Here is a 20,874-nt window from a genome sequence, read left to right as displayed (position 1 = left end):
GAAATTAATGAAAAAGTTATAAAACTTGCGCAAGATTTTAATGCACATCAAAATAATGTTAGTGAAACAATAATTATAAAAATTCAGGAAGATTTTCATACTTATCAAGATTATGTTCATAATGTTTGTGAGAACGTAAAAAGTAATGGTGAATTACTTGAAAGAATATATGATAAACCCTCTTTACAGTATATCTTGATAAAGTAAATAAACTAGAAGAAAACTTTAATAAATTTAAAGAAGATGTCAATAAAACTTTTGAAAATATTGATAACAGATTTAATGGATTAGATGGTTATGATGATTAATTTTAAATTTTTCCTTTATAAATGGCACTCATATATTGTGTGAGATGTAAAGAAAAAACTGCAAGAAATGATATACAATATTATGTTTCATCAATGGAGTTAAGGGAATATCTGGAAAATGTGCAGAATGTAACACTAAAAAGAGCCAATTTATAAAAACTTGATTTGCAATTTTTTCCTAATAAACAGAGATGGCTGGAAATTACAGTGCTTTCGATCATTTTATAATGCTACTCGAAAGAGATTTGAAAAAAGAACATTGGGATGATATTTCTCAAAAATATGAATTATCCGAAGATATGATGAGGTTATACGTAAACAAATTGAATTGGTATAACATTGCTAAATATCAAACTTTATCATCAGAGTTCATTTAAGAAAATATTCATTATCAATTAAAAGATCATATGTCTGTTCTTTGCCTCTATCAACACTTCAGTATAAAGTTTTTGGATGAAAATAAAGATACAGTTGATTGGAATAATATTATAGATATTATTACAATCCTGTGCAGATTTTATTGAAATATGTGACCGAAATTGCAAAATTTAAGGAAGAGAATCCTGAATATGATGAAATTGATCACTAATAAATGGCATATATTGAATTTTTAATTTTATTCATTATTTTATTAAAACTTGTATCATTTCTTTTAAAAACTATGAATAAATTTTATTACAAATTTGAAAAAAATATTTATATATAAATGGCTGACTACAGAAAGTATGCAAATGATATTGAGAGAGCAGAATTTAAAAATTTTTATCCGATTAGTAAACAACATTTGAATGAACCGAATAAAAGAACTGAGTTTAATATTGATTTTGGAGATAATTTTTGTTTGTCTAACTTCCAGTTTTATATATCTGGAACTTTAACAAAACAAGATGGTCAAGCATATCTTGGAACAAATGATGTCAGATTGGTTGATAATCTCGTACCATTTTTATTCTTTAAAATTGAAGTAAGGAAACACAATAAATTGATAGAAGAAATTGAAAATTGCGGTCAATTAAGTACTATTAAAGGAACCATATCTTATTCCAAAAGTGATGTATTTTCAAACAGTTTTGAATCAACTTTTAAATTTGGACAATTTGAAGCGGTCGGTGATTTACCACATTTCGGCTTAGGTTTCTTTGAAAATGTCAATTTTCCAATCTACAAAGGTGGATTTTACATTAGTTTCATAAGACCTGAAGATGATGATGCTATATTAAAAACAAAAACTGGAAATGATATGCCAGTTAATGGCAAAATTACAATTAACGAGTTTTTATTAGAGTTCCGATGATTGATTATAAAACCACGAGTGAAATTAGGTTTATTGATGAAATTACAAAAAGTCAAAACATTATGTTTAATTTTCTAGATTGGCAATGTATTGAACAAAAAGGTATTACTGGAACAAGTTATTCGTTCGATATCACAAATATTTATAGAAATATATTCAATCCAAAGTTCGTTATTATAGGTTTTTAAACAGATTGACAGAATAATCAAGAAAATAAATCCTTCAAAGTTCGATAGTTAGATTGTGAAAAATATCAGAGTAAAATTGAATAGTTCTTATTAATTAGATTAATTACAAAATTTAAACATTTCCGGAGGTCTTTTCAGAATTATGTAACAGATGTATCAAGATTTTAAGAAAGTTTACTACAAAAATATGGAAATGTATTACAATCCAAAGAATTTATAGCAAATCGACCCATTTATGTCATTGATACAACAAAGAGTTTGACAAATATTTCTGGTTCAAAGAACGATATAATTGTCAATATGGATTTTCAAAATGCTGTTACAAACGTGATTTGTTATGTTGTTGTTGTTTCTGAGAAATTTTTATCATATGACGTGATTAAGAATGATATTACAGAAATTCAGTAAAATTTTAGAAAAAATCGTCTTATTTTCTATATTATTCATTGGATAATTTTACAACTTTACAGAATTGTTAAAGACATTGATAAAAACATTGAATTTAAATTATACAAAGAAATATAGAAAAATAGGGATGATATAAGGAAACTCTATTTCAAGGTCATCTTAAGGGTTGGACCGGAAGTGATGATTTAAAAAAATACTTTAATATTTACTGATCCTATATACCAAATGTCATCAAAAAAGCTCCAATAGTTCTCGATATATAATAGTTTAAAGATAAGGGATAATTGGGGTAGATTTTAAAAATTTTGTTATTTTCATGAAATTTTAAGTAGAACTCGCTTGCTTTTGAAGTTTCAGATTTTTCTGATAATCTTTTTTATTTTTTTATGAATATTAAGAAATAGGGGATGATTTCACCCTTATGGATAAGTTAAGTCGAAAGAGTTAAGTATTTAATATATGTGTACCAAATTTCATTAAAATTGGTTGAGTGGTTTTTGTAATATAAAATTATTGTTATATGTCTTCCCATGGAAAAAGTAATTTTTTTTATTTTGTTGTTTACCACAAGCTACATCATCAAAAATCATTACAGAATTCGGTTTCACTTCACTTGTGTGTGGAACTTCATCGTTGTCTGAATATGAAAAGTAACCAATTTCAGGAAGGTTTTTTTATCACACATTCAAAAAACCCATGTTTTGGTTAATACAACTATTTTGAGAATATATAAATATTTTCAAAAACAGGCCTTACGGCGAAAGAAGTTCGTTTTCCCGTAGTTTGAAGGACCGCAAATTATACATATTATAGCATTAGGTACTAAATCTCCATGATGTTGTTTGTATTCAGAATTCTTCTTCATTATTATATCTAAATTTATAACAGAAAAACGATTTTTCTGTTTTTTAAACTTTATTATAGAATATCTTTTTTATCAACCAACTGTCATGCGTTTTATCAAAAATCCTAACCAACGCACTAAAACTTTATCACCTTTCTTCCAGCAATCTTTTCCACTAAATATATATCCTTGTATTTGGTTTTGCTTAGTTCCTCTTGATAGAATCCTCCTTTAATGACATTCCCTTTATCATATCTTAATAGATATGTTATAGGTTTCGTTAACTGTACTTTAAATACAGTATATATTTCACTGCTCCATTGAGGAAAATAATCTTTAGTAAACACTTTTGGTTTTTTGCTTACCCTAACTAGATCACCAACTATGATTCTCTGTATTAACTGAGGAGTTTTACGGTTTTTAACGATTCTTAATGAAATATCTCTCTAATTTCGATTTGTTACATAACAGGTTACTCCTATAGTTCTGTGTACGGTATTGTTGTATACGTTTACAAGCTTTGCTAATAAACTGAGCTAGTGGTTTCGTGGTGTGGGGTGGTGGTTGGTGGTAAACGCTTTCCACATTTTATTTTTCAGTGTATGGTTAAACCTTTCAACGATTGTCACATTTATCTCTGAGAATGTATGATAATGGTTTATGTTATAGTTATTTCATAAAGAATTAACTCTAGAATTGAACCATTCAGTTCCTTGATCAGTCTGAAAATGTTTCATAGGATATTTTAATAATATTGGTTTTATAGCTTTTTCCACTTCAATTCTACTTTTAGCCTTCAGCGGTATGGCAATTGGAAATGTACTGAAGCAAATAATAATCGTCATTATACAGGGTGTATATTATGTCTGGAAACACCCAAATATATCCTTTAATAATTTAAATATAAATTTGAAACCTCTTACAATCGTGATAGAGATTGGGCATCTACTTTTTGGAACAATGTTTTGTTATGTCACACCAACGGGGGACGTCCTGCCGAGGGTATCGTGAATATTCTTAATGGAAGCCTATACCTTGTGATACATAATTTTAAAGGTAATAGCTTACTGAATTGAATGCCACAAACCGCATCTCAAGGGAATTATTCTATCAGAAAATAGAGCATTTTTAGTATTGAAAATTTACTGATGTTCAACAATGTAATTTTAACATGGTTCTTGCCACAAAATGTGTTACACTAATTTTTTAGCATTTTTTTAAATGTTCAATTAAATAAAACAAAAATTTCATTTTAAGCTGGTTCTATTAGCACAAATTTGCCAGTTTTTATTACAGTACAATTATGGAAATACTTATGTTATTGATTTCTTATTACAAATAAAAAATAATGTATGCTGTTAGAAAAGTCTTACAACAAACGTTTTACCTGCATTTGGTGTCAAAGCAATTGTTCGAACTGTGTTCCTTCTACGGTTTGACAATGAGCCAATCTTGTGTAAAATGATTCGACAGAGTTGCCTAACATTTCTTCAGTTATCAACGCAATCTCCTCTATAATCCTGTTTCTTAGGTCTTCCAAATTATGAGGCTTTCTTCTATAAACATTGGATTTTAAATGACCCCATAGGAAATAATCGATTGGTGACAAATCCGGAGATCTTGGAGGCCATTCGATTTCTCCTCTTCGGCCAATCCATTTATGAGGAAACCTTAAATCCAAATACTCTCTTACCTGTCTCCCATAATGGGGTGGAGCACCATCCTGCTGAAACCATACATTATCAAAGTATTCTCCTGATTCAATTTGAATAGCTGGGATTATTTCATTTTGGAGCATATTGTAGTAAAGTTCGGCATTTAAATTTCCATTGATGAAAAAGGGTCCAACAATTTTGTTACCTAAAATTCCACACCATACGTTCAGTTTTTGTGGTTGCTGTGAATGGGACTCAGTAATCCAATGTGGGTTTTCACTAGCCCAGTAACGGCAATTGTGCCTGTTAACATTGCCATTTAGGAAAAAAGTTGCCTCATCAGAAAATAGTATGTTGGTCAGAAAATCTCTATTGTCATCACATTTGCGCATCACAAGTTCACAAAACTCAACTCTTCTGTCGTAATCATCCTCACTTAACTGTTGGACTAAATGAACTTTAAATGGTTTGTATTTATTAATTTTCAAAATCTTACTCACAGACATAGGGTGCATATCATGTTGCTGTGCAGCTTTTCTGAGCGATGTATGTGGGTCTTCAATAAATGTTTGCAAAACATCTAGTGCATGTTCTTCATCTGTTGCAGATTGTATCCTACCCGACTTTGGCCGATTACGTACACTCCCTGTCATTTCAAAACGCTCAATAGTTTTTGATATTGTTGAAACACTTATGGGATTCCTTTCTGGGAAAGTGTCATTAAACAAATTACAAACTTCCCGATAAGATCTTTGACGATCGCCATATCCTCGCATCATCAACAGAGTAATTCGTTCTCTTTCAGACAATTCCATTAAAATGCCAAATAAAAACTGAACTACTGTAATTAGATAACTTGTTGACAGCAATGCTTCAGAGACACTGATTAACTCGACAGGAATGATATGACCTTTGTCCATTTGTAATTCCCAAGCTTAGACCTGTCTAGTGAAAGCTCCATGCTCAACAAACTGAAACCTGTAGACCAGATGATTAATAACACAATAATGTTTCTCATAGGCTAGTGACCTTTGTCTCTTTAAACCTTCCTGCTGACTGGAAAACACCAAGTACAGATTCATAAGTAATCAGAGAAAGTGACTCATAAGTTTTATTCATTGTAATAAAAACTGGTAAATTTGTACTAATGAAACCAGCTTAAAAATAAATTGTTTATTTTATTTTAATTGAACATTTAAAAAATGCTAAAAAATTAGTGTAACACATTTTGTGGCAAGAACCATGTTAAAATTACATTGTTGAACATCAGTAAATTTTCAATACTAAAAATGCTCTATTTTCTGATAGAATAATTCCTTTGAGATGCGGTTTGTGGCATTCAATTCAGTAAGCTATTACCTTTAAAATTATGTATCACAAGGTATAGGCTTCCATTAAGAATATTCACGATACCCTCGGCAGGACGTCCCCCGTTGGTGTGACATAACAAAACATTGTTCCAAAAAGTAGATGCCCAATCTCTATCATGATTGTAAGAGTTTTCAAATTTATATTTAAATTATTAAAGGATATATTTGGGTGTTTCCAGACATAATATACACCCTGTATATTTGAAACCCTTATTTTGCTTTTGAAATGGAATCATTTCCACTAAATCAGCTTGATATAAATCCTTTATACCTTTAAGTTCAACATAACGGGTAGGAAAGTTCCTACGCGTCTGTTTGTGTAATTATTTGGCTATGTCTGATCTTACGTTTAGCGTATTCATCATGAGGTGTAAATCAAGAGTGAAAAAATAGTAAAATGCGAATAACATATAAACATCTTTATTTTTTATGGATATAATACACGCATTTAATGAGTTCACAGGCGGTTTATATGCTCTCTTGTGTTCATCTTGAGGAGACCATTGATCTAGCGTTATTCCACAGCCAATACATATAGTTCCATCACCTTCTCCGCTGAAGAAGAATCCAGCTTTCACCATTTCTTCTATCGAGGGATATCATTTAGGCCAAACTGAAAAGTTTCTCTATCATGTCTTCTGTTTCCAAAACTGACTTTTTATAGGTACAATAATTGCTGTAATCTTCTTTAACAAACTTGCTTATAGGACAATCTGGGTTGTTAGTTTTATGAATACAATTCACATGTCTTATGTTTAGACTTGAATTGTTAGACTGCCATCCGCAACCACAACAAACAATATATTTAAAACATTTTGATCGATAAAATCTAAATTCTACAACATTCATCGTAGCCATCTTCTGCCACCGTTGTTTACGCTAAGACCGGCAAGTCAAAACTATCGATTGTTACACAATACAGGTCATTTCTCTATGAACTATGGACAGATAATAACGTGATCACTATGAACTTTGAACAGATGATGATGTAGTTAGTTTAGTTAAAAAAGAACTACACTGTCTTCTCTTTTGATTATTTGGATGTTCTTTACAGCTCATACTTAAGACAATATCCATATCGTATTTTAAATCAACAGGTAGCTTGTCATAAACATTGTCTATGTCTTCAGAATGATTTACAACACACTCTTTTGGAAGACACTTGACTAGTTCTAACTCCATATTCTTGTACCCTTTAAGGAAGCACTCTTTGATAGCCAAATTGACGTTTTCCATTTTTTCTTCACAAAGTTTTGAGATTTAAACCATTGTAACAAATCATGAACATTTATATAAGCACAGTTGTGTATGCTGTAGTTAAAATTACATTGCTTTATTAAGTTTGGGTGAAAAAAGTATGACGTAAGAGTTGATAAAGGGGACAACTAAGATCTTCTAAATCTATTACTCTTACTTTAAATTTTGATAGTAAATTTTAAATGAATTTCTGTTTTTCATTTCCTTTTACATATACATCCCCGCTTATGTTTACATATTTGAAAATATCCTTTAGTTCATTATATTCTCTACAACCTGATCGCCAAAACAATCCGTGATATTGTCTTTCTAACCGCAACACTTGTTTTTGAAGTTGAGGTGGTAGTTCATAAACATTACATGGTGGTTGAAACATATGCAGCTCATATACTTGTGAGTCGGTGGATAGAAGAGCTAATTCTATGATAATAAACTCATTGGAACTACTTTTAAACCCTTGAAAATAAATTATAAACTCCATTTCATACGATCACTCCGAAGTTAGGTGGGAATGATAAAAAACACAGAACGAAGATATAAATATCTTTATTATTTAACTTCGTTATAATGTCTGGGATCAAAGGTTTATGATTACAAACATTACATGTTTCAACCTTAACGACGATAGCTTTTTCTCTTTCGGTAGTAATTACATTTAAACCTTCTAGATTTCTGTAGTTTTACTTCCTTTAATTCCCTAGTCCTTATTTCAGCATCTTATTATAACACATATATTGTTGCATTTAACCTTACAATTACAACATTTAACTGACCTATTTTAGTAATATAATCTTCAATGTCTTTTTGTAAAGCTTTTTTAATTTATAAATATTCAGTAGCCTGCTGACAACATGAATTTTCTTCATTTGAAGTTATACAGTTGGTAACGCTGTAGCTATTTTCAAAAGAAGGTGTTTCTTTTTTTGAAGATACTAAAAGTGAAAGGTCATAGTTATATTCAAGCGAATACGTTTCCTCTTTTTCAGACTCTTCCTTTGTATTATCTTGTGTAACATGAAAATAACTCAATCTGAATAACGGTTGCTGAGATGTTTGTGGCGAATAATATAAATTTATTTTTGTTTTATTAACTACATGATCTACATGTGTACTTCCATCATTCCAGTGCTGAGATTTAAAATTATGTTGACTATAAACAACACTAAAAACATACAAAAGGGATTGTATAGGGTGCGGCAAAACAAACAGTGCATTTGTGATGGGCTTCTACATCCGCTGTGAGGGGGTAGGAGCCGGGGAGGGGGCTCACTGCATTCGGTCACTCACCCCGTTTTCAGTCGTAGCAATGGTTTGGAGCGGAGAGCATCGCGGCTTTGCCGTTCGCACGTTTTTTGAAAGTGGCCGTTCTTACATCACGACTCAACGAGCGTTCCGAGTGCACTTTAACATTCCGCGTAATGATCCCGTTCCACATCGCAATGTTATTGCAAGTTGGGTTCGTGCGTTGGAAGAAACTGGTTCAACACAAAGGCCTAAAGGTATGGGAAGACCGAAAACAGCGAGAACTCCCGAAAACGTCACAGTAGTGAGGGCAGCTGTTGAACAATCACCAACACGCTTTGCCCGGAAACACGCAACTGCGTTAAACATGTCTGATCGCTCTGTTAGGAGGATTTTACACAAAGATTTATTCTTCCACCCCTATAAAATTATGTTGGTTCAGAAGTTAATGCCTCCAGACTTTCAACACCGCGTGAATTGCGCTCAAGAAATATCCCACCAAGGTCAACCTTCTTCAGTAGTGATGAAGCCCATTTCCACCTGTCAGGTTCAGTTAATAAACAGAATTTCCGTTATTGGTCGGACAGAAACCCACAACAAGTTAATGAGCGACCTCTCCATACCCCGAAAGTGACTGTATGGTGTGCGATTTCCAAATTTGGTGTTATTGGACCCTACTTCTTTGAGGAGGATGGGCTTAGAACAACCGTGACCGCTCAGCGTTACGTTTCGATGCTGCAAGATTTTTTTGAGCCAGAATTGAATTAGTTGGTTGAAGAACAACATCTTGAGGATATTTGGTTCCAACAAGATGGGGCTACGGCCCACACAGAACATGTTTCAAGGAAGAAATTGCGGCAGATGTTTCCTGCGCGTCTCGAGTCTCTGAGGGGTGACCTGCGGTGGCCTGCAAGATCACCTGATTTGAGCATTTGCGATTTTTTAGTGTGGGGTTATCTCAAGGACAAGGTTTTTCGGCATCGTCCTCACAACTTGGAAGAACTCAAGATCCGTATTAGAGAGGAAATCACCGCCATTCCAATCAATATGTGCCAAAATGCAGTGGAAAACTTCAGAAATCGCCTACATCAGTGCATTGCTTCTGGAGGACGCCATCTTTCTAACGTGATCTTCAAATCTTAACAGAAAAAATGGGGTAATGTACTTATTCAAGCAAAATAAACCACATTTTCATAACTCGTACCGATTTTCTTTAATACCAATTCAAAACTGCACTGTTTGTTTTGCCGCACCCTGTACATATTACTGGTGCCATTATGATTAAATTAATTAAAAAATTCTAGAGTTTCCAATTTATAAACTAAAAATGATTAGTAAGCACAATCTCATCAATGTTTGAATCAATACAAAACACGTAATCCTTAATTAGTCACAAAAAAATTCTCTTAATCAAAAGTTGTCATAACCATCCTTACTAGATGAAACTTGCGAGTCCTGTGCCGTCCCACTACTATAACGTAAACTCTCATGAAAAGTTTGAGCAATTGGAATCACCAAAAGTCCATTTTGTGGAAGACACAAAACCACTCTGAATAGGTTTTCCTTCCTTCTCTAATTCGGTTATGTTTCATATGATTCCACCCAGGGATCTGGTCTACAATTCTGTGATGGATACTGATACTTGATACTGATCCGGCATAACTTGAGAAATTTTCCTTGATATATGCTAACAAGACTAAACAACACAACGTTATTGAAAACTGTAATGGCGAGCGTGTGTTGTTATAAACCATCGAGCGAATATATTCTTATATTTTCCACTTCCATTCGGCGAAAAACGAAGTAAACAGTGGTAAATAAAGGACGAATTAATTTAAAGGATCGCGAGATTATTAGTTGCAAGCAGGCGTTCCGTATTACCATCAACGTCCATGACTGAGGTCAAGAAACCGTAGTACAAACGAACGCGTGCAAATAACGAAAAGTGTAAACAATAGTAGCGACTTCAGGGTTATCTAATTGCTATTTAATTAGAGGTCAATTGGTTTGTAATTGGGGTCAAGGTTGTCTAGCACGTGCTTATCTTAGGAATGCGGAAATGACAAAAGATATGTCAGATAAGGCGGAAAAGGTTAAAGATTATCCTTGTCCCAGAGCATATAAAATATTACTACTAACTAAATACTTATTTTCCAAATATCCAAGCGTTTTATTTAAAAAGCCGACCAATATCAAATAGATGTTGGTCTGTAGTGATCTTACAGAAAGGTAAATAAGGAACCACATCCCTTTGATTGTAAACCTTGCCAAAAATCTCGTGTGGAACCTGTAAGATCATGTCAACAAGCAAATATTTTTAAAGTAATATAACCAACCAAGTATATCTAAGTAACTACTGTGAAAAACAGTATCTCAGCCAAACAAGCTTCAAGTCCTTTACGCATACGAGTAACTGGCCATCAATTTGACTTTGTCCGTAGCGACGTAGAAAAACCTTTAGCTATCACGCTATCAATGCTCACAAAGCTAATATAAGAGGAACATCATACTTATGTAACTTTAGAGTCTACAATTATAATGCAGAAATTTTGTATCCACTACATATTAAGTGATACATAACAGATGAGCTGTTATTGAAGCTCTGAAGCTCTGTATTCTTGTCTTATAACACAATCATTGTGACAATGTAATTTTTCGTAATAAGGTGAGGTTGCGATAAAATAGAAACATTCTAAGTTTGTTTTATTTATTTGCGTATAAATCATTGTATATAAAAAATAATATACATCCTTGTATGTGTAAGTTAAATAGATTCAGAGGAAAACGTTCTTTGTAGCATATACATTTCTGACTGATTTAGTTATCAAACAATACTCAAACATGCCAAATACGCTTTGTGTTACTGAGTAGCGCCAGACTCAGGAGAGGCTGATGAAGCAGCTGTGCCGCCGCCTGTACACAATTGCACAAAACATTCCAAGAAGTCAGTCAATCCGAAGAGATTGAGGATGCAACAAATCAGCCTATCTAAAACCCTCTGTAAAAATAAAAATCATGTTAGAACAAAGTAGAACAGTATGTATACATATAGTTACAGTATGCATGTACAAAGTCAATCTTTACTTTTGAACTATAAAAAGAATATTAGACCGCCTACAACAGGACCTACATTGTAACTTTTTATCTGTAAACTAGCGCCATATTTTAAAGTGAAAATCACTAAGGTCGTATTGCAGTATTTATTTAGGTTTCCTAATCGAGTATTTTAATGCGATCGACTACTCTTAAACTTTTCTCTCATTTAAACATTTTTCTGATTTGTGACAATAAAGAAAACTAATATTTGGTTCAAAAAGTACATTTTTAGGAGTAGTAATGATACATAAAGTGTTATTTTCATCTGTAACCGTTCGGAAAATGTCAGTGAATTCTATGAACACACTGTATACATTTAAGACTATTTTCACAAATAACATTCCTATCCATGCAATCTATTATAGTTAGTTGTTCACTATTTATTCATTTAAGGATTTATTTTACTAAACAGTGTTATTATTGTAATTCTTATATCTCTTAATATTTTTTATTTGCGTTTGCTTGCTATAAACTTATTTTTAAAGAACGTACATATATTTATGTTACATTATGACCAATTTTGTTATCAAATTGTAGTGTCTGCTTGTCTATAAATTTTTTTACTAAATTTATTACTCAATATGTTGGTATATTCATATAATTTATCAGTACATTTGTTATAATCTTTAATGCATGTTATGTTGAAAATTATTTATTGCATATATAAAACACATGTGGTGTTTCTATTTGTTTTGTTGTAGAGCTAGATGGGGCGTGTTAGCTCTAACTTTGACTCTTAAAATACGATATTCTTTACAGGCATACCTTGTATTATATATATATGTATATATATATATACATATATATGTATATGAGTTATATATATATATATATATATATATATATATATATATATGAGGTACATACATTAATTTATATATGATATTTCTATATTGTATTTCTTTTGATGTATTTAACCAGTTACAGAAACACAAATAGTCATTTAATTTAATCAATATATAGAATATGCATCTGGGATTTTATACGTTATCGATCATTCTTATTGGACACACAATTTACTTATTAATATTATTTATTTACTTACGTAATTTATTATTTAGATATTTTATCTGTTATTTCTTTATATATTTATTGCATCTTAATAAATACATTATGTTTTTCTGTGCTTTATAAAAGTCAATCACTTAATTCAATCTCTTATTCCTAGTATACGTGTATTTATAAATTAATGAAATTATAAATAGTTATTATTTTCTATTATAAATACTTGCCCATATGATTGAGTTTCTCAACCTCGTTTTAATACTATATAATATGGCTTAAATTAAATCATAACACGTGCGTCTCCACAATATAATACGTATGGCGTTATAAAACTTATCTGTATATTAAAATTTATTAATAATGATACGAGATTTATCTTGAGTTACATTAGATATGACAGGAGTGAGAGGAAAATGCCATTAACGCAACCCAGGCCTCCCAATATGCTGGTGGAAATTGTTAATTAGTTACACTGATAGTGAATGGAGTATTTTGATATTTTATTTGGCTGCTAAAGCTGCTAAAATTGTTTTTTCTCTTCAAACAGATTTGCCATAGTATTTTTTATGTTATTTGAAAACAAACTTGAAGCATTAAACATTTCGAACTCTTACTCCATGGCTGTAGAAAAATACAGGAATAAAAATTTCTTCTAAATGTTAGTTTTTATATGATTTTATATCTTACTGCACAGACACACACCTTCATTCTGGGCAATTTTTTTAGCTGCTTGTAGGACAATTTAATGTATTTATTGTTTTACCTTGTATATTTGTTTAGTAATTATTTCTGCTAATTTGAATTCAACATATTTTCTTCTTTATATATCTATAAATGTTATTTTAGTAATATTTTAACTTGTTAAACTAACCTTAAATTAGATTAAAGTAAGTATATACATTGGCTATGTAACCATTCGTGATAGATGTTTAAATACATATTTAATTGATTGATTAGTGTTATTTGTAGTAGATTCGCTGTAACGGTAAAAACCAACAACCAAAACCGAAGCCTAAGACTTAAGAAGCGTTAGTGTTAAGATCGTTCATTGGGACGTAGCCATTGCAATGATTTTTAATTTATGATGGTCAGGGTTCAAATTTTAAAAACAGGTTTTATTTCAAAATGTCGATGAACATGTTAAAGTGGAGACTTTGGGAATCGTGGTAGTTTAAAAGATAATTTTATTTCATGATGAGATCATATTTTAATTTTATAAAGGTATCCGTCACTTTGATGGGTATTTTAAGCGTATCCATAGTCCAGTGCGATGTTACTGACCTAATACAATAGTTAATTAAAGCAAATGTAAGTACTAATATAAGTACAGTGATTGTGTTGCCATAGTGACCACAGTCATGTACCTCACTACGTCATGCTTGTCATTAACTTTTGTAATTTAAGTTACAAGTCATGAAAATAAATGCTTTTATGTTACAGATGACAATTAAACAACATACAGTATACTCTTCTCTAGTGCTAATGATAAATGCCTAAATTATTTAATGCATATCAGGAATAATTGTAAATGTTGAAACGAATACGAAATTAATGTTTATAGTTTGCAAATTTGAGTGTGTAAATTAAAACACACCTTAATATATTTTTTATAAATGCAATGGTAAAGTTTTTCGTTGCAAGTAATAGTAATAGTGTGTGGTTTCCATTAGTAAAACTATACTTACAATTATGTAACTCAGCACTCCTTGGTTACAACAAAGCCTTCCTCCAAAAATATTACAGTCGTCAACTCCGCAATTTGATACACCTCTGGAACATGATGGGCATCCGCTACCTGTTTCACCTCCAGAACATGATTGGCATCCGCTACCTTTTCTACCTCTAGAACATGATGTGCATCCGCAGTCTGATCCATACCCAGAACATGATGAGCTTCCGCGACATTTTCCGTCTGTAGATTTTGAGTTAAAGGTTACGTCTCTAGATTTATTGAAAAGACCAGCATTTGGGTCTGCTTCTGCGTTTGCAACCGGCTTTGCCCATGTCTCAGCCTGCAACAAAGTGCTGAGTTGAAATAGAGATTGATTAATCCCACTTAGTATTACTATTTGTGACACTAGGTTACGGTACAATGTGCAACAACATTCGATCCAGTCGGGGTCCCTTTCTACTAATTATTCTAAATTTTTTTAAGAGTTTAAAATACAAATTTAATGTTTTCAGAATCTTCCGGGTGGTTACACGGCAAAAGCCACCCGCGTGTAAAACTTTATATTTTATAGCCCTTTCTAGAAATAGGTTGGAATTTGTAAAAGTGTATGAGTTTTTTTTAAATGGTGGCTTCTTACATGTTTCAAAGTAAGTATCATAAAAACGACATATGATGAAAAATTCATATTTATTAAATATTCCTTAGATAACGCTGAAGATACTAATTTTAATAAACTTGGTTCATAAATAAGGGAGATAATGCAGTTTAAAAACTGAGTACTAAACAATATCCGCTATCACTATGTGGAAGCACCGTTTTTGAGCCGCAAAAATCAGTTATCTTAATGTTAGCTGATTATAACATTACATTTGTTAACTATGGTCATAATATCCGTAACTGAAAAAAGAAGTGTTTCTATTCTATTCTAACTGAATCTAAAGTTTAGATTTCTTTTGTGTAAAACGTAGTAAAATAAGTATTTTTAATTTACACAAATAATAACTTTATTTAAATAAGGCTACCAATAAATATTTAAGTTTGAATTTAAAAAAGTACACTGAATTTGGGGCTAATACTACTGACACGGTTAATGTACAATAAAACTGGCAGTACGAATATTGTACATATATTTTTGAAAATTTGACTGAACCTGTTCATCCACCAGCAGAAATTAGTAATATAATATTAAAACGTTTGTAAATCCATTTGAAGTTATCAATTTATATTATGATTTATATGATGTGCAACTCTGATCCGAAAAAAACGTTTTAACTAATGGTATGCAGAAGAAATTTATATTTTGTTTACTTGATAGCCATAATTTCAATAGTTTTGAAAAATATGCATAACTGCGTGTACCTATTATAAAAATTAATGCAACGGTTACTTACAGGGTTTAATGGTGACTGTATGTAACTCAGATCCAAAGTTCACGCCCTAAACCGTGAGGTAACCTACTCTTCCAATTACTATAGCCTGAAACGGTAATTCATACAATCACTATAGTCCCCATACTAATTGAGTCCCCATACCTTCGACCTAAGGGTAGGAAGTTTTAATTAAATGAATTATAATGTTAGAAATTAAATCTGTTGTAATGTTATTTGCGGAAAAAATGGAGTTTGTATTTTCAAAAATATGCCTTTTCTATTTCAAATAAATTCTGTAAACATTTAAAACATCATCTTGAACCATTTTCAATGGGCCCGAGTTTGAGATAAATGGAATAATGGTTTAAAGTCATATGGTGGCTTCTGAAAGCAATAAGTTTTGTTAATTATTTTTTATTTCAACTTTGTGAGTATGTTATAAAAATAATATTCTGTTAAACCTATAAATATATCACGCAACTTTCCGACTTTTAATGGTATATGATAGTATAAACCATTAGGAAAAGATATGCAAAGAAAACAACCATAATAAGTACAAATTATAACTAACAGACTAAAAGTGATCAACTTATCTAACTCGTAATTTTAAGGGGGAGGGGTCGAATATATACCGCATATGTTTAATTACGTAATATTAGGTAAGTATTTCAATAACCAATGATCAACTTTAAATTAATATAAAAGAAATTATCTATACTATTAATCAACAACAAAAGGCAAATATATTTTGACAATACAATTTGTAGCAATAAAAAATATTTTTTGCGTAAACTGATAACCGATGTGTTTAATGTCACTTAGTTAAAAAAATCATTGTAATAATGTAAAATAACTTTTCATAATTTTATAAATACATTTTTATAATTATATTTGGCTACATATAGATGATTATCACGATTTTACTCTAGTTAATTTAGGTCTTCAAATGCATTTTGGCTGTTATCAGCTTCTGGTGACCCCCTCTGCCGATCTCTTTTTTTACTTGTCACGCTTTATTGATTCTGGTGGTGTCAGAGTTCTCGAATATTTCTGTGTGATATATTGATTGTTTTTTATATGATATATAATTGAGACATATATATATATATATATATATATATATATATATATATATATATATATATATAATTAAAAATTATTAGCGGTGTATTTTGAGGTTTTTTCAACGACTTGTACCCACACACATGCTTGCCAATGTGTGTACGTTTTCCTATATTTTATAAAATGTATATGTTTAATCATATTTTTAAAATATTATTGTCTAAATTAATATATTATGGAACTGTAATTTCTTTATTTGGAAATAAATAAGTTTTTATTAAAAAAACTAATTCGATATGTTTTACCTTGGTATATGATATCAATCAGATAACCCAGTTTTTGTGTAATATGAAGTGTTGCTGTTTTTAAACATTTATTTAAGCAAACTCAGTCCATAAAACATTTTGTGATGAACCGAATGTATCAGCATGAGGTATATCAGTTTGTTTTGTAATGAAGATGTTATTGGATGGTAGATTAGTTTTTACTAATTTAAACACATTACTTTATTCATTCAAACGGTAAAATTTGAGTTCTATATACATCAGTCCAAAAAAATTCACATCTACCTTTAATAGTTTTTAACATAAAGAAGTTAAAAGAAAACATATACGCTGAACAAAACTTACAATTATCCAAAGCAACGATAACGAAAGCAATAAGTGTGGTCTCATGTTGACGCCAAATCTGGAATGATGCGGTGGTTTTCTTGGGAAAGCAAGTTAATTATAATGCAAGCATTGCCGTCTTTTTAAAGAGAAATATTTGTTCATATGTGAATAAATAAGTCATGCAATATCTCATCATTATCAGCATACTTATGATAAGCATATAAGATTGAGGCTGTTGGTTATATACGGTCCCCACGCGAGCTTGATAAAACATGAATATCGTAAATACAGCTACAGCTACATCGCTTCACCGCGAAACCTAACCTCAACAATACTCTTATAACACTATTATTTGTATTTCATTGAAATCTACCTATTGACTCATGACTGAATTACTAGAAATGTGTTTCATATCATGACCAATAAAATCCAAACCACCGTAATCCGAAAACTTATATGTGTATGGGAAAGTAAATGCACAAAGGCTTCTTTATTTAAGAAAGATCAATAATTTTTAACGACCCTTTAATATTTCATTGTGGTTTTCAAAAAAATGAAACAAGACAAGAAATAAAAGTAAAAGTAAATATTACACCTAAACAATATTTGTAGTTTTCAATATGTACATATACAATTTAAATTTAGGACACGTATATAGAAGAAAGCTTAATTATAATTTTATAGCTTCAATTGAGACTTTTATGAACAGCTCATCGCTTATTTAGACCAAAAGGTAATTTTGATTTAGTGACCAATTGATAAGCTTGTTATATATTATCTAATTGAATTTTTCTTAATTGAAGAATATTCAGGTACTTTGAAAATCCTTTTTTAATGATTAAGAATTTTTTTATTTCAACGGTCAGTGCCATTTATAAATTTTAAAATTTACTTCTTAAATGACTAAATTCATAAATTACAACAAGCAAGTGCAACATGGCATTAGACTAATCCAATAGAACCCTGCATCATACTACAAGCGTCCCTGTCTGCAGCACAGCAAGATAGAAAATCAATATTATTTTAAACAAACTCTGGCAAGGAACGTAATTAAGCTGTAATTACTGTAAATTTCCGAATCAATAAAACGATCAACAACGAAATCAATAACAAAATATAAATAAATATTCAGAATACAGTAGATAAATATGTATAAGATTACATTAAATTATGCAACTACAGTTCCTAGCAAAAACATCAATACACTGGTAAAAACAAACAGCCGAATGAACACCAATACATCCACTAAATGACAACAAAGTAACAAAAGAATATACAAGTATGACAACTGCCCAAAGAAGTTCACCTGCTTCGACATAGTGTTGCTAGCTCTGAGGATTCTGGGAATAGCGCTATTAAAGCCATAAGCTGTAAAATACTGACGTGTAGCAAAGCATTCCTGTGATCTAGTTGATCTCGCGGCTCTAACACCAACTAGTTCCAGAAGTTCTGGGCAGTCAATGAGGCCATTACTCAGCTTGAACAAAAAGCCTAAGTCGTCTAGACTCCAAAGTAGGTAGCTGCAGGTTTAGCTGCAACTATTCCTTGGGTACTTCATCAAATTCATAACCAAGCCGGACTCCAGTGTGTCTTATCGGCTTTGTCTGAACACCCTCTAGATGTGAGCGGTATCTAACTTGATAACAATTCAAACCGATCCATACTCCAAGTGAGAACGTACCAGGGAAACAAACAAGAACTTCAGGGTTCTCCTCTCTACATCTGTACAGTTAACAAAACATGACGAAAGAGATACGTTGATTCTGAAGTCATAGTTAGAAGCTGAATAGTGTGGTAGTCTGTACACAGAGGAGAAAGATTGGGCAAAGAGGTCACACATCTGCTCAGGGTCATGGGCCACATTACCATCCAAATGTTGGAGTGAAGACGAGTCTGCTTCCTGGTATTATTTATGTAACTCCAAAAAGCCTTTATGTTGGTAGGTATGCTGGCATCGAGTTTCTCAATATAAGCACTATAAAATTCCCTCGTAAGTTTCTTATATTTTCCTCTGAGATCTTGAAATTTCCAATAGTCTTCTACCCTTGTATCTTTTGTGAGCTACCTTCTTCCGGATTACTAATTCTTTTAGATCAAACCACCTTAGAAAATCGCCCTTACCCACAACCTTCTTCAGCTAATTCTGCTTTATTACTTCTCCGAAGTTGGCACAAAAAGTATTGAATTTGTCCTCCGCATCTTCGGACACCGTTGGATAGTCGACAGTCTGTAGCCAAGCAGCAACGTTCAGAAGATTACAATTCCTAAAATTAAGCGTGTATGAACCTTGTCTCGAGTGAAGTGTGGAAACCCTTAGTGCCATCTCAAGAGGGTTTAGATGTCATGTCTCAGATGTATAGGGGAAGGATAGGTTCAACGGCAAGTGTGACATTAAGATCTCTTTGAGATGTTAATACTAAATCAAGGAAAACTCTTATCTCATTAAGAGTGAAGCTGCGCTGTTTGAGACGGTATGTTGACGCCAGGTCAATCATGCTTTGAGCAGCATCATCCAGTCCACTGAGGTTAAATTGTTAATTTTTTTTGTTTTGAGCCAATGCATGTTGTGGCACCAATCGTTTGTGTTAACTCTTGGATGAAGACCGATAGTTATTCATCATAATATGTAAGAGATTTGTAGTTAAACTAATATAGTCCTTGGAACAAAATTTGTAAGACAACTGATAAATAACATGTTTTGATTTACCGTTAATGCAGTTATAAATTTAATATATTTTATTATTTGTACCATTTTTAAAAGTGTTACAAGAAAGGATTTACTATTTTGCATGAAGCACAACGTTTGTCTTCGCAAGAATGGCAGACTAAACAGTCTATGCTTACTTTGTATTTCTTCTTTGTATACATCGTTATAATTTATATCCTTGTTGAAAACGACAAATTAGTCGAAATATTAATAGCTTGTAAAGAAGTCTTTTTCTTGAAATTTGGATTTTTGGCGAGCTTTTAGCTTTTGTCACAGTTTATATACAAGGTGAACTTTAATATAGTAACATTTTTCTCCATAATTCGACTAAAAATGTTTTTCAAAATTTTGATTATGTATCAACCCAAGTGCCACTACAGGCTGTACTGTTTTTTATTGTTATACGCATACCTGTGGCCCGTCAACCTTGTTCTTAAACAATTTATTGTAGAGCCAATGTAATATTTAGGACATATTGTACATTTAATTTTAAAAATGATATTTTTTATTTACAGGATAAGGCTTCAACTATGTAGAAGTTTGGTTTAGAACTCCATGTAAATGTTTTTGAAGAGGGCCTACATGTTGCAAACAAAATAACTGGGTTTATTGCAAGAACATGATTCGGCTGTTGTGTTTTTTTCTTTTATTCTTATTATTTTGTGGTATTTCAGTGCAATAAAATGTATTTTGTAACTCGTATTTATCTAATTATTATTTTCATTTTTATATGTTTGTCAGTTGAAGAAGAGTTGACAAAAAACTGTATTCTACTCTAGGACATT

The 20,874-nt window shown here is 31.5% G+C and overlaps 1 protein-coding gene across 1 annotated transcript; it reads right to left on the bottom strand.

Annotated features, from left to right (window-relative positions):
• Positions 1-11,259: 11,259 nt before the first annotated feature.
• LOC124366098 lies at positions 11,260-17,553 on the bottom strand. Its single transcript, XM_046822353.1, has 3 exons — positions 17,401-17,553; positions 14,353-14,679; positions 11,260-11,564 (listed from the first exon to the last, which is right to left on the bottom strand). Exons 1-3 carry the CDS (start codon positions 17,443-17,445, stop codon positions 11,427-11,429), a joined length of 510 nt encoding a protein of 169 aa, XP_046678309.1. The 5' UTR covers positions 17,446-17,553; the 3' UTR covers positions 11,260-11,426.
• Positions 17,554-20,874: the final 3,321 nt, after the last annotated feature.

This window comes from Homalodisca vitripennis, chromosome 7 (assembly GCF_021130785.1).
Source record: "Homalodisca vitripennis isolate AUS2020 chromosome 7, UT_GWSS_2.1, whole genome shotgun sequence".
In the NCBI taxonomy this organism is placed as follows: Eukaryota; Metazoa; Arthropoda; class Insecta; order Hemiptera; family Cicadellidae; genus Homalodisca; species Homalodisca vitripennis.
The sequence above is the reverse complement of the archived record's forward strand: the minus strand, read 5'-3'. Positions and strand labels throughout refer to the sequence as shown.